Here is a 13,603-nt window from a genome sequence, read left to right as displayed (position 1 = left end):
GTATACAGCCATAATATGACATTTGAAATGTCTCTATTTCTTTGAAAGTTGTCAGTGTAATATTTACTGTTCATTTTCACGTTTGTTTCTGATCCATTTCACTTGCTTTGGCAACGTAAACGTGTTTTCCCAGAGAGAGAGAGACGAGGGCTGGAGGAGGATGTGGTTCATTGACAGGATGTGATGCAGCGTCGTGCAGCGTCGTGACTCCCAGCCCAACCATTATGCATCATCATCCCAGACATCCCTAAGACTCACCCCCTTTTCCACGTGAGACTGAGAAACCTGCAGTAGCTGAAACATGACCACACTCACCCCCTTATCCACGTGAGACTGAGAAACCTGCAGTAGCTGAAACATGACCACACTCACCCCCTTATCCACGTGAGACTGAGAAACCTGCAGTAGCTGAAACATGACCACACTCACCCCCTTTTCCACGTGAGACTGAGAAACCTGCAGTAGCTGAAACATGACCACACTCACCCCCTTTTCCACGTGAGACTGAGAAACCTGCAGTAGCTGAAACATGACCACACTCACCCCCTTTTCCACGTGAGACTGAGAAACCTGCAGTAGCTGAAACATGACCACACTCACCCCCTTTTCCACGTGAGACTGAGAAACCTGCAGTAGCTGAAACATGACCACACTCACCCCATTTTCCACGTGAGACTGAGAAACCTGCAGTAGCTGAAACATGACCACACTCACCCCCTTTTCCACGTGAGACTGAGAAACCTGCAGTAGCTGAAACATGACCACACTCACCCCCTTATCCACGTGAGACTGAGAAACCTGCAGTAGCTGAAACATGACCACACTCACCCTGGAGACGTCCTCCATCATCCAACCCGTCAGCCGACGTCCTTAGTTGTAAAAACTGCATTTCTAACTGCTGAAATGTGATGGTAAAAGCAGTGTCCACGCTGAACTCTCCAGCCAGCAGTAGTGTGATTTAGTTATGGGAGCGAGTCCTGCAGTGTCCACGCTGAACTCTCCAGCCAGCAGTAGTGTGATTTAGTTATGGGAGCGAGTCCTGCAGTGTCCACGCTGAACTCTCCAGCCAGCAGTAGTGTGATTTAGTTATGGGAGCGAGTCCTGCAGTGTCCACGCTGAACTCTCCAGCCAGCAGTGTGATTTAGTTATGGGAGCGAGTCCTGCAGTGTCCACGCTGAACTCTCCAGCCAGCAGTAGTGTGATTTAGTTATGGGAGCGAGTCCTGCAGTGTCCACGCTGAACTCTCCAGCAGTAATGTGATTTAGTTATGGGAGCGAGTCCTGCAGTGTCCACGCTGAACTCTCCAGCCAGCAGTAGTGTGATTTAGTTATGGGAGCGAGTCCTGCAGTGTCCACGCTGAACTCTCCAGCCAGCAGTGTGATTTAGTTATGGGAGCGAGTCCTGCAGTGTCCATGCTGAACTCTCCAGCCAGCAGTAGTGTGATTTAGTTATGGGAGCGAGTCCTGCAGTGTCCACGCTGAACTCTCCAGCCAGGCGTAGTGTGATTTAGTTATGGGAGCGAGTCCTGCAGTGTCCACGCTGAACTCTCCAGCCAGGCGTAGTGTGATTTAGTTATGGGAGCGAGTCCTGCAGTGTCCACGCTGAACTCTCCAGCCAGGCGTAGTGTGATTTAGTTATGGGAGCGAGTCCTGCAGTGTCCACGCTGAACTCTCCAGCCAGCAGTAGTGTGATTTAGTTATGGGAGCGAGTCCTGCAGTGTCCACGCTGAACTCTCCAGCCAGCAGTAGTGTGATTTAGTTATGGGAGCGAGTCCTGCAGTGTCCACGCTGAACTCTCCAGCAGTAGTGTGATTTAGTTATGGGAGCGAGTCCTGGAGTGTCCACGCTGAACTCTCCAGCCAGCAGTAGTGTGATTTAGTTATGGGAGCGAGTCCTGCAGTGTCCACGCTGAACTCTCCAGCCAGCAGTAGTGTGATTTAGTTATGGGAGCGAGTCCTGCAGTGTCCACGCTGAACTCTCCAGCCAGGAGTAGTGTGATTTAGTTATGGGAGCGAGTCCTGCAGTGTCCACGCTGAACTCTCCAGCCAGCAGTGTGATTTAGTTATGGGAGCGAGTCCTGCAGTGTCCACGCTGAACTCTTCAGCCAGCAGTAGTGTGATTTAGTTATGGGAGCGAGTCCTGCAGTGTCCACGCTGAACTCTCCAGCCAGCAGTGTGATTTAGTTATGGGAGCGAGTCCTGCAGTGTCCACGCTGAACTCTCCAGCCAGCAGTAGTGTGATTTAGTTATGGGAGCGAGTCCTGCAGTGTCCACGCTGAACTCTCCAGCCAGCAGTAGTGTGATTTAGTTATGGGAGCGAGTCCTGCAGTGTCCACGCTGAACTCTCCAGCCAGCAGTAGTGTGATTTAGTTATGGGAGCGAGTCCTGCAGTGTCCACGCTGAACTCTCCAGCCAGCAGTAGTGTGATTTAGTTATGGGAGCGAGTCCTGCAGTGTCCACGCTGAACTCTCCAGACAGCAGTGTGATTTAGTTATAGGAGCGAGTCCTGCAGTGTCCACGCTGAACTCTCCAGCCAGCAGTAATGTGATTTAGTTATGGGAGCGAGTCCTGCAGTGTCCACGCTGAACTCTCCAGCCAGCAGTAGTGTGATTTAGTTATGGGAGCGAGTCCTGCAGTGTCCACGCTGAACTCTCCAGCCAGGCGTAGTGTGATTTAGTTATGGGAGCGAGTCCTGCAGTGTCCACGCTGAACTCTCCAGCCAGCAGTAGTGTGATTTAGTTATGGGAGCGAGTCCTGCAGTGTCCACGCTGAACTCTCCAGCCAGCAGTAGTGTGATTTAGTTATGGGAGCGAGTCCTGCAGTGTCCACACTGAACTCTCCAGCCAGCAGTAGTGTGATTTAGTTATGGGAGCGAGTCCTGCAGTGTCCACGCTGAACTCTCCAGCCAGCAGTAGTGTGATTTAGTTATGGGAGCGAGTCCTGCAGTGTCCACGCTGAACTCTCCAGCCAGGAGTAGTGTGATTTAGTTATGGGAGCGAGTCCTGCAGTGTCCACGCTGAACTCTCCAGCCAGCAGTGTGATTTAGTTATGGGAGCGAGTCCTGCAGTGTCCACGCTGAACTCTTCAGCCAGCAGTAGTGTGATTTAGTTATGGGAGCGAGTCCTGCAGTGTCCACGCTGAACTCTCCAGCCAGCAGTGTGATTTAGTTATGGGAGCGAGTCCTGCAGTGTCCACGCTGAACTCTCCAGCCAGCAGTAGTGTGATTTAGTTATGGGAGCGAGTCCTGCAGTGTCCACGCTGAACTCTCCAGCCAGGCGTAGTGTGATTTAGTTATGGGAGCGAGTCCTGCAGTGTCCACGCTGAACTCTCCAGCCAGCAGTAGTGTGATTTAGTTATGGGAGCGAGTCCTGCAGTGTCCACGCTGAACTCTCCAGCCAGCAGTAGTGTGATTTAGTTATGGGAGCGAGTCCTGCAGTGTCCACGCTGAACTCTCCAGCCAGCAGTAGTGTGATTTAGTTATGGGAGCGAGTCCTGCAGTGTCCACGCTGAACTCTCCAGCCAGCAGTAGTGTGATTTAGTTATGGGAGCGAGTCCTGCAGTGTCAACGCTGAACTCTCCAGCCAGCAGTAGTGTGATTTAGTTATGGGAGCGAGTCCTGCAGTGTCCACGCTGAACTCTCCAGCCAGCAGTAGTGTGATTTAGTTATGGGAGCGAGTCCTGCAGTGTCCACGCTGAACTCTCCAGCCAGCAGTAGTGTGATTTAGTTATGGGAGCGAGTCCTGCAGTGTCCACGCTGAACTCTCCAGACAGCAGTGTGATTTAGTTATGGGAGCGAGTCCTGCAGTGTCCACGCTGAACTCTCCAGCCAGCAGTAATGTGATTTAGTTATGGGAGCGAGTCCTGCAGTGTCCACGCTGAACTCTCCAGCCAGCAGTAGTGTGATTTAGTTATGGGAGCGAGTCCTGCAGTGTCCACGCTGAACTCTCCAGCCAGCAGTAGTGTGATTTAGTTATGGGAGCGAGTCCTGCAGTGTCCACGCTGAACTCTCCAGCAGTAATGTGATTTAGTTATGGGAGCGAGTCCTGCAGTGTCCACGCTGAACTCTCCAGCCAGCAGTAGTGTGATTTAGTTATGGGAGCGAGTCCTGCAGTGTCCACGCTGAACTCTCCAGCCAGCAGTGTGATTTAGTTATGGGAGCGAGTCCTGCAGTGTCCATGCTGAACTCTCCAGCCAGCAGTAGTGTGATTTAGTTATGGGAGCGAGTCCTGCAGTGTCCACGCTGAACTCTCCAGCCAGGCGTAGTGTGATTTAGTTATGGGAGCGAGTCCTGCAGTGTCCACGCTGAACTCTCCAGCCAGGCGTAGTGTGATTTAGTTATGGGAGCGAGTCCTGCAGTGTCCACGCTGAACTCTCCAGCCAGCAGTAGTGTGATTTAGTTATGGGAGCGAGTCCTGCAGTGTCCACGCTGAACTCTCCAGCCAGCAGTAGTGTGATTTAGTTATGGGAGCGAGTCCTGCAGTGTCCACGCTGAACTCTCCAGCAGTAGTGTGATTTAGTTATGGGAGCGAGTCCTGCAGTGTCCACGCTGAACTCTCCAGCCAGCAGTAGTGTGATTTAGTTATGGGAGCGAGTCCTGCAGTGTCCACGCTGAACTCTCCAGCCAGCAGTAGTGTGATTTAGTTATGGGAGCGAGTCCTGCAGTGTCCACGCTGAACTCTCCAGCCAGGAGTAGTGTGATTTAGTTATGGGAGCGAGTCCTGCAGTGTCCACGCTGACCTCTCCAGCCAGCAGTGTGATTTAGTTATGGGAGCGAGTCCTGCAGTGTCCACGCTGAACTCTTCAGCCAGCAGTAGTGTGATTTAGTTATGGGAGCGAGTCCTGCAGTGTCCACGCTGAACTCTCCAGCCAGCAGTGTGATTTAGTTATGGGAGCGAGTCCTGCAGTGTCCACGCTGAACTCTCCAGCCAGCAGTAGTGTGATTTAGTTATGGGAGCGAGTCCTGCAGTGTCCACGCTGAACTCTCCAGCCAGCAGTAGTGTGATTTAGTTATGGGAGCGAGTCCTGCAGTGTCCACGCTGAACTCTCCAGCCAGCAGTAGTGTGATTTAGTTATGGGAGCGAGTCCTGCAGTGTCCACGCTGAACTCTCCAGCCAGCAGTAGTGTGATTTAGTTATGGGAGCGAGTCCTGCAGTGTCCACGCTGAACTCTCCAGACAGCAGTGTGATTTAGTTATGGGAGCGAGTCCTGCAGTGTCCACGCTGAACTCTCCAGCCAGCAGTAATGTGATTTAGTTATGGGAGCGAGTCCTGCAGTGTCCACGCTGAACTCTCCAGCCAGCAGTAATGTGATTTAGTTATGGGAGCGAGTCCTGCAGTGTCCACGCTGAACTCTCCAGCCAGCAGTAGTGTGATTTAGTTATGGGAGCGAGTCCTGCAGTGTCCACGCTGAACTCTCCAGCCAGCAGTAGTGTGATTTAGTTATGGGAGCGAGTCCTGCAGTGTCCACGCTGAACTCTCCAGCCAGCAGTAGTGTGATTTAGTTATGGGAGCGAGTCCTGCAGTGTCCACGCTGAACTCTCCAGCCAGCAGTGTGATTTAGTTATGGGAGCGAGTCCTGCAGTGTCCACTGCTGAACTCTCCAGCCAGCAGTAGTGTGATTTAGTTATGGGAGCGAGTCCTGCAGTGTCCACGCTGAACTCTCCAGCCAGCAGTAGTGTGATTTAGTTATGGGAGCGAGTCCTGCAGTGTCCACGCTGAACTCTCCAGCCAGCAGTAGTGTGATTTAGTTATGGGAGCGAGTCCTGCAGTGTCCACGCTGAACTCTCCAGCCAGCAGTAGTGTGATTTAGTTATGGGAGCGAGTCCTGCAGTGTCCACGCTGAACTCTCCAGCCAGCAGTAGTGTGATTTAGTTATGGGAGCGAGTCCTGCAGTGTCCACGCTGAACTCTCCAGCAGTAGTGTGATTTAGTTATGGGAGCGAGTCCTGCAGTGTCCACGCTGAACTCTCCAGCCAGCAGTAGTGTGATTTAGTTATGGGAGCGAGTCCTGCAGTGTCCACGCTGAACTCTCCAGCCAGCAGTAGTGTGATTTAGTTATGGGAGCGAGTCCTGCAGTGTCCACGCTGAACTCTCCAGCCAGGAGTAGTGTGATTTAGTTATGGGAGCGAGTCCTGCAGTGTCCACGCTGAACTCTCCAGCCAGCAGTGTGATTTAGTTATGGGAGCGAGTCCTGCAGTGTCCACGCTGAACTCTTCAGCCAGCAGTAGTGTGATTTAGTTATGGGAGCGAGTCCTGCAGTGTCCACGCTGAACTCTCCAGCCAGCAGTGTGATTTAGTTATGGGAGCGAGTCCTGCAGTGTCCACGCTGAACTCTCCAGCCAGCAGTAGTGTGATTTAGTTATGGGAGCGAGTCCTGCAGTGTCCACGCTGAACTCTCCAGCCAGCAGTGTGATTTAGTTATGGGAGCGAGTCCTGCAGTGTCCACGCTGAACTCTCCAGCCAGCAGTAGTGTGATTTAGTTATGGGAGCGAGTCCTGCAGTGTCCACGCTGAACTCTCCAGCCAGCAGTAGTGTGATTTAGTTATGGGAGCGAGTCCTGCAGTGTCCACGCTGAACTCTCCAGCCAGCAGTGTGATTTAGTTATGGGAGCGAGTCCTGCAGTGTCCACGCTGAACTCTCCAGCCAGCAGTAGTGTGATTTAGTTATGGGAGCGAGTCCTGCAGTGTCCACGCTGAACTCTCCAGCCAGCAGTAGTGTGATTTAGTTATGGGAGCGAGTCCTGCAGTGTCCACGCTGAACTTTCCAGCCAGCAGTAGTGTGATTTAGTTATGGGAGCGAGTCCTGCAGTGTCCACGCTGAACTCTCCAGCCAGCAGTAGTGTGATTTAGTTATGGGAGCGAGTCCTGCAGTGTCCACGCTGAACTCTCCAGACAGCAGTGTGATTTAGTTATGGGAGCGAGTCCTGCAGTGTCCACGCTGAACTCTCCAGCCAGCAGTAATGTGATTTAGTTATGGGAGCGAGTCCTGCAGTGTCCACGCTGAACTCTCCAGCCAGCAGTAGTGTGATTTAGTTATGGGAGCGAGTCCTGCAGTGTCCACGCTGAACTCTCCAGCCAGCAGTAGTGTGATTTAGTTATGGGAGCGAGTCCTGCAGTGTCCACGCTGAACTCTCCAGCAGCAGTAGTGTGATTTAGTTATGGGAGCGAGTCCTGCAGTGTCCACGCTGAACTCTCCAGCCAGCAGTAGTGTGATTTAGTTATGGGAGCGAGTCCTGCAGTGTCCACGCTGAACTCTCCAGCCAGCAGTAGTGTGATTTAGTTATGGGAGCGAGTCCTGCAGTGTCCACGCTGAACTCTCCAGCCAGCAGTAGTGTGATTTAGTTATGGGAGCGAGTCCTGCAGTGTCCACGCTGAACTCTCCAGCCAGCGGAGTGTGATTTAGTTATGGGAGCGAGTCCTGCAGTGTCCACGCTGAACTCTCCAGCAGCGTAGTGTGATTTAGTTATGGGAGCGAGTCCTGCAGTGTCCACGCTGAACTCTCCAGCCAGCAGTAGTGTGATTTAGTTATGGGAGCGAGTCCTGCAGTGTCCACGCTGAACTCTCCAGCCAGCAGTAGTGTGATTTAGTTATGGGAGCGAGTCCTGCAGTGTCCACGCTGAACTCTCCAGCCAGCAGTAGTGTGATTTAGTTATGGGAGCGAGTCCTGCAGTGTCCACGCTGAACTCTCCAGCAGTAGTGTGATTTAGTTATGGGAGCGAGTCCTGCAGTGTCCACGCTGAACTCTCCAGCCAGCAGTAGTGTGATTTAGTTATGGGAGCGAGTCCTGCAGTGTCCACGCTGAACTCTCCAGCCAGCAGTAGTGTGATTTAGTTATGGGAGCGAGTCCTGCAGTGTCCACGCTGAACTCTCCAGCCAGGAGTAGTGTGATTTAGTTATGGGAGCGAGTCCTGCAGTGTCCACGCTGAACTCTCCAGCCAGCAGTGTGATTTAGTTATGGGAGCGAGTCCTGCAGTGTCCACGCTGAACTCTTCAGCAGCAGTAGTGTGATTTTTGTTATGGGAGCGAGTCCTGCAGTGTCCACGCTGAACTCTCCAGCCAGCAGTGTGATTTAGTTATGGGAGCGAGTCCTGCAGTGTCCCACGCGAACTCTCCCCAGCAGTAGTGTGATTTAGTTATGGAGCGAGTCCTGCAGTGTCCACGCTGAACTCTCCAGCCAGCAGTAGTGTGATTTAGTTATGGGAGCGAGTCCTGCAGTGTCCACGCTGACTTCCAGCCAGCAGTAGTTGATTTAGTTATGGGAGCGAGTCCTGCAGTGTCCACGCTGAACTCTCCAGCCAGCAGGTAGTGTGATTTGTTATGGAGCGAGTCCTGCAGTGTCCACGCTGAACTCTCCAGCAGCAGTGTGATTTAGTTGGGAGCGAGTCCGCAGTGTCCACGCTGAACTCTCCAGCCAGCGTATGTGATTTAGTTATGGGAGCGAGTCCTGCAGTGTCCACGCTGAACTCTCCAGCCAGCAGTAGTGTGATTTAGTTATGGGAGCGAGTCCTGCAGTGTCCACGCTGAACTCTCCAGCAGTATGTGATTTAGTTATGGGACGAGTCCTGCTGTCCACCTGAACTCTCCAGCCAGCAGTAGTGTGATTTAGTTATGGGAGCGAGTCCTGCAGTGTCCACGCTGACCTCTCCAGCCAGCAGTGTGATTTAGTTATGGGAGCGAGTCCTGCAGTGTCCAGCTGAACTCTCCAGCCAGCAGTAGTGTGATTGTTATGGAGCGAGTCCTGCAGTGTCCACGCTGAACTCTCCAGCCAGGCGTAGTGTGATTTATGTATGGAGCGAGTCCTGCAGTGTCCACGCTGAACTCTCCAGCCAGCAGTAGTGTGATTTAGTTATGGGAGCGAGTCCTGCAGTGTCCACGCTGAACTCTCCAGCCAGCATAGTGTGATTTAGTTATGGGAGCGAGTCCTGCAGTGTCCACGCTGAACTCTCCAGCCAGCAGTAGTGTGATTTAGTTATGGGAGCGAGTCCTGCAGTGTCCACGCTGAACTCTCCAGCAGTAGTGTGATTTAGTTATGGGAGCGAGTCCTGCGGTGTCCACGCTGAACTCTCCAGCCAGCAGTAGTGTGATTTAGTTATGGGAGCGAGTCCTGCAGTGTCCACGCTGAACTCTCCAGCCAGCAGTAGTGTGATTAGTTATGGGAGCGAGTCCTGCAGTGTCCACGCTGAACTCTCCAGCGCGAGTAGTGTGATTTAGTTATGGGAGCGAGTCCTGCAGTGTCCACGCTGAACTCTCCAGCCAGCAGTGTGATTTAGTTATGGGAGCGAGTCCTGCAGTGTCACGCTGAACTCTCAGCCAGCAGTAGTGTGATTTAGTTATGGGAGCGAGTCCTGCAGTGTCCACGCTGAACTCTCCAGCCAGCAGTGTGATTTAGTTATGGGAGCGAGTCCTGCAGTGTCCACGTTGAACTCTCCACCAGCAGTAGTGTGATTTAGTTATGGGAGCGAGTCCTGCAGTGTCCACGCTGAACTCTCCAGCCAGCAGTGTGATTTAGTTATGGGAGGAGTCCTGCAGTGTCCACGCTGAACTCTCCAGCCACAGTAGTGTGATTTAGTTATGGGAGCGAGTCCTGCAGTGTCCACGCTGAACTCTCCAGCCAGCATATGTGATTTAGTTATGGAGCGAGTCTGCAGTGTCCACGCTGAACTCTCCACCAGCGTAGTGTATTAGTTATGGGGCGAGTCCTGCAGTGTCCACGCTGAACTCTCCAGCCAGCAGTAGTGTGATTTAGTTTGGGAGCGAGTCCTGCAGTGTCCACGCTGAACTCTCCAGCCAGCAGTAGTGTGATTTAGTTATGGAAGCGAGTCCTGCAGTGTCCACGCTGAACTCTCCAGCCAGCAGTATGTGGATTTAGTTATGGGACGAGTCCTGCAGTGTCCCGCTGAACTCTCCAGCCAGCTAGTGTGATTTAGTTATGGGAGCGAGTCCTGCAGTGTCACGCTGAACTCTCCAGCCAGCATAGTGTATTTAGTTATGGGACGAGTCCTGCAGTGTCCACGCTGAACTCTCCAGCCAGCAGTATGTGATTTAGTTATGGGACGTCCTGCAGTGTCCACGCTGAACTCTCCAGCCAGAGTAGTTGATTTAGTTATGGGAGCGAGTCCTGCAGTGTCCACGCTGAACTCTCCAGCCAGCAGTGGTGATTTAGTTATGGGAGCGAGTCCTGCAGTGTCCACGCTGAACTCTCAGCCAGCAGTAGTGTGATTTAGTTTGGGAGCAGTCCTGCAGTGTCCACGCTGAACTCTCCAGCCAGCAGTGTGATTTAGTTTGGGAGCGGTCCTGCAGTGTCCACGCTGAACTCTCCAGCCAGCAGTATGTGGATTTAGTTATGGGAGCGAGTCCTGCAGTGTCCACGCTGAACTCTCCAGCCAGCAGTGTGATTTAGTTATGGAGCGAGTCCTGCAGTGTCCACGCTGAACTCTCCAGCCAGCAGTAGTGTGATTTAGTTATGGGAGCGAGTCCTGCAGTGTCCACGCTGAACTCTCCAGCCAGCAGTAGTGTGATTTAGTTATGGGAGCGAGTCCTGCAGTGTCCCAGCTGAACTCTCCAGCCAGCAGTGTGATTTAGTTATGGGACGAGTCCTGCAGTGTCCACGCTGAACTCTCCAGCAGCAGTAGTGTGATTTAGTTATGGCGATCCTGCAGTGTCCACGCTGAACTCTCCCACAGCAGTAGTGTGATTTAGTTATGGGAGCGAGTCCTGCAGTGTCCACGCTGAACTCTCCAGCCAGCAGTAGTGTGATTTAGTTATGGGAGCGAGTCCTGCAGTGTCCACGCTGAACTCTCCAGCCAGCAGTAGTGTGATTTAGTTATGGGAGCGAGTCCTGCAGTGTCCACGCTGAACTCTCCACAGCAGTTGTGATTTAGTTATGGGAGCGAGTCCTGCAGTGTCCACGCTGAACTCTCCAGCCAGCAGTATGTGATTTAGTTATGGGAGCGATGTCCTGCAGTGTCCACGCTGAACTCTCCAGCCAGCAGTAGTGATTTAGTTATGGAGCGATGTCCTGCAGTGTCCACGCTGAACTCTCCAGCCAGCAGTAGTGTGATTTAGTTTGGGAGCGAGTCCTGCAGTGTCCCCGCTGAACTCTCCAGCAGTATGTGATTTAGTTTGGGAGCGAGTCCTGCAGTGTCCACGCTAACTCTCCAGCCACAGTAGTGTGATTTAGTTATGGAGCGCGTCCTGCAGTGTCCACGCTGAACTTCCAGCCAGCAGTGTGATTTAGTTATGGGAGCGAGTCCTGCAGTGTCCAGCTGAACTCTCCACCAGCAGTATTGTGATTAGTTATGGGACGAGTCCTGCAGTGTCCACGCTGAACTCTCCAGCCAGCAGTAGTGATTTAGTTATGGGAGCGAGTCCTGCAGTGTCCACGCTGAACTCTCCAGCCAGCGTAGTGTGATTTAGTTATGGGAGCGAGTCCTGCAGTGTCCACGCTGAACTCTCCAGCCAGCAGTAGTGTGATTTAGTTATGGGAGCGAGTCCTGCAGTGTCCACGCTGAACTCTCAGCCAGCAGTAGTGTGATTAGTTATGGGAGCGAGTCCTGCAGTGTCCCAGCTGAACTCTCCAGCCAGCAGTAGTGTGATTTAGTTATGGGAGCGAGTCCTGCAGTGTCCACGCTGAACTCTCCAGCCACAGTAGTGTGATTTAGTTATGGGAGCGAGTCCTGCAGTGTCACGCTGAACTCTCCAGCCAGAGTAGTGTGATTTAGTTATGGGACGTCCTGCAGTGTCCACGCTGAACTCTCCCAGCCAGCAGTATGTGATTTAGTTATGAGCGAGTCCTGCAGTGTCCACGCTGAACTCTCAGCCCAGTAGTGTGATTTAGTTATGGGAGCGAGTCCTGCAGTGTCCACCTGAACTCTCCAGCCAGCAGTGTGATTTAGTTATGGGAGCGAGTCCTGCAGGGTCCACGCTGAACCTCCAGCCAGCAGTAGTGTGATTTAGTATGGGAGCGAGTCCTGCAGTGTCCACGCTGAACTCTCCAGCCAGCAGTAGTGTGATTTAGTTATGGGAGCGAGTCCTGCAGTGTCCCGCTGAACTCTCCAGCCAGCAGTAGTGTGATTTAGTTATGGGAGCGAGTCCTGCAGTGTCCACGCTGAACTCTCCAGCCAGCAGTAGTGTGATTTAGTTATGGGAGCGAGTCCTGCAGTGCCACGCTGAACTCTCCAGACAGCAGTGTGATTTAGTTATGGGCGAGTCCTGCAGTGTCCACGCTGAACTCTCCAGCCAGCAGTAATGTGTATTAGTTATGGGAGCGAGTCCTGCAGTGTCCACGCTGAACTCTCCACCGCAGTATGTGATTTAGTTATGGGAGCGAGTCCTGCAGTGTCCACGCTGAACTCTCCAGCCAGCAGTAGTGTGATTTAGTTATGGGAGCGAGTCCGCAGTGTCCACGCTGAACTCTCCAGCCAGCAGTAGTGTGTTTAGTTATGGGAGCGAGTCCTGCAGTGTCCACGCTGAACTCTCCAGCCAGCAGTAGTTATTTAGTTATGGAGCGAGTCCTGCAGTGTCCACGCTGACTCTCCAGCCAGCAGTAGTGATTTAGTTATGGAGCGAGTCCTGCAGTGTCCAGCTGAACTCTCCAGCCAGCAGTAGTGTGATTTAGTTATGGGAGCGAGTCCTGCAGTGTCCACGCTGAACTCTCCAGCCAGCGTAGTGTGATTTAGTTATGGGAGCGAGTCCTGCAGTGTCCACGCTGAACTCTCCAGCCAGCGTAGTGTGATTTAGTTTATGGAGCGAGTCCTGCAGTGTCCACGCTGAACTCTCCAGCCAGCAGTAGTGTGATTTAGTTATGGGAGCGAGTCCTGCAGTGTCCACGCTGAACTCTCCAGCCAGCAGTAGTGTGATTAGTTATGGGAGCGAGTCCTGCAGTGTCCACCTGACTCTCCAGCCAGTAGTGTGATTTAGTTAGGGGAGCGAGTCCTGCAGTGTCCACGCTGAACTCTCCACCAGCAGTAGTGTGATTTAGTTATGGAGCGAGTCCTGCAGTGTCCACGCTGAACTCTCCAGCCAGCAGTAGTGTGTTTAGTTATGGGAGCGAGTCCTGCAGTGTCCACGCTGAACTCTCCAGCCAGCAGTAGTGTGATTTAGTTATGGGGCGAGTCCTGCAGTGTCCACGCTGAACTCTCCAGCCAGCAGTGTAATTTAGTTATGGGAGCGAGTCCTGCAGTGTTCCACGCTGAACTCTCAGCCAGCAGTAGTGTGATTTAGTTATGGGAGCGAGTCCTGCAGTGTCCACGCTGAACTCTCCAGCCAGCAGTTGTGATTTAGTTATGGGAGCGAGTCCTGCAGTGTCCACCTGAACTCTCCAGCCAGCATAGTGTATTTTAGTTATGGGAGCGAGTCCTGCAGTGTCCACGCTGAACTCTCCAGCCAGCAGTGTGATTTAGTTATGGGAGCGAGTCCTGCAGTGTCCACGCTGAACTCTCCAGCCGGAGTAGTGTGATTTAGTTATGGGAGCGAGTCCTGCAGTGTCCACGCTGAACTCTCCAGCCAGCAGTAGTGTGATTTAGTTTATGGAGCGAGTCCTGCAGTGTCCACGCTGAACTCTCCAGCCAGCATTGTGATTAGTTATGGGACGAGTCCTATCTCTAGTGG

The 13,603-nt window shown here is 52.8% G+C and overlaps 1 protein-coding gene across 1 annotated transcript in view; it reads left to right on the top strand.

Moving 5' to 3' along the window:
- The first annotated feature begins 814 nt into the window (after nt 1–814).
- The window catches only part of osbpl3b (oxysterol binding protein-like 3b), an 86,438-nt gene continuing 73,649 nt past the window's right edge, over nt 815–13,603 (top strand). Inside the window, exon 1 of the mRNA XM_038976456.1 lies at nt 815–856. Coding sequence (XP_038832384.1) covers nt 815–856 — 42 coding nt within the window. The remainder of the gene's footprint in view (nt 857–13,603) is intronic.

Source organism: Salvelinus namaycush, chromosome 37, assembly GCF_016432855.1.
Source record: "Salvelinus namaycush isolate Seneca chromosome 37, SaNama_1.0, whole genome shotgun sequence".
In the NCBI taxonomy this organism is placed as follows: Eukaryota; Metazoa; Chordata; class Actinopteri; order Salmoniformes; family Salmonidae; genus Salvelinus; species Salvelinus namaycush.
Note: the sequence above shows the minus strand (reverse complement) of the source record. Positions and strands in the feature narration are given on the sequence as shown.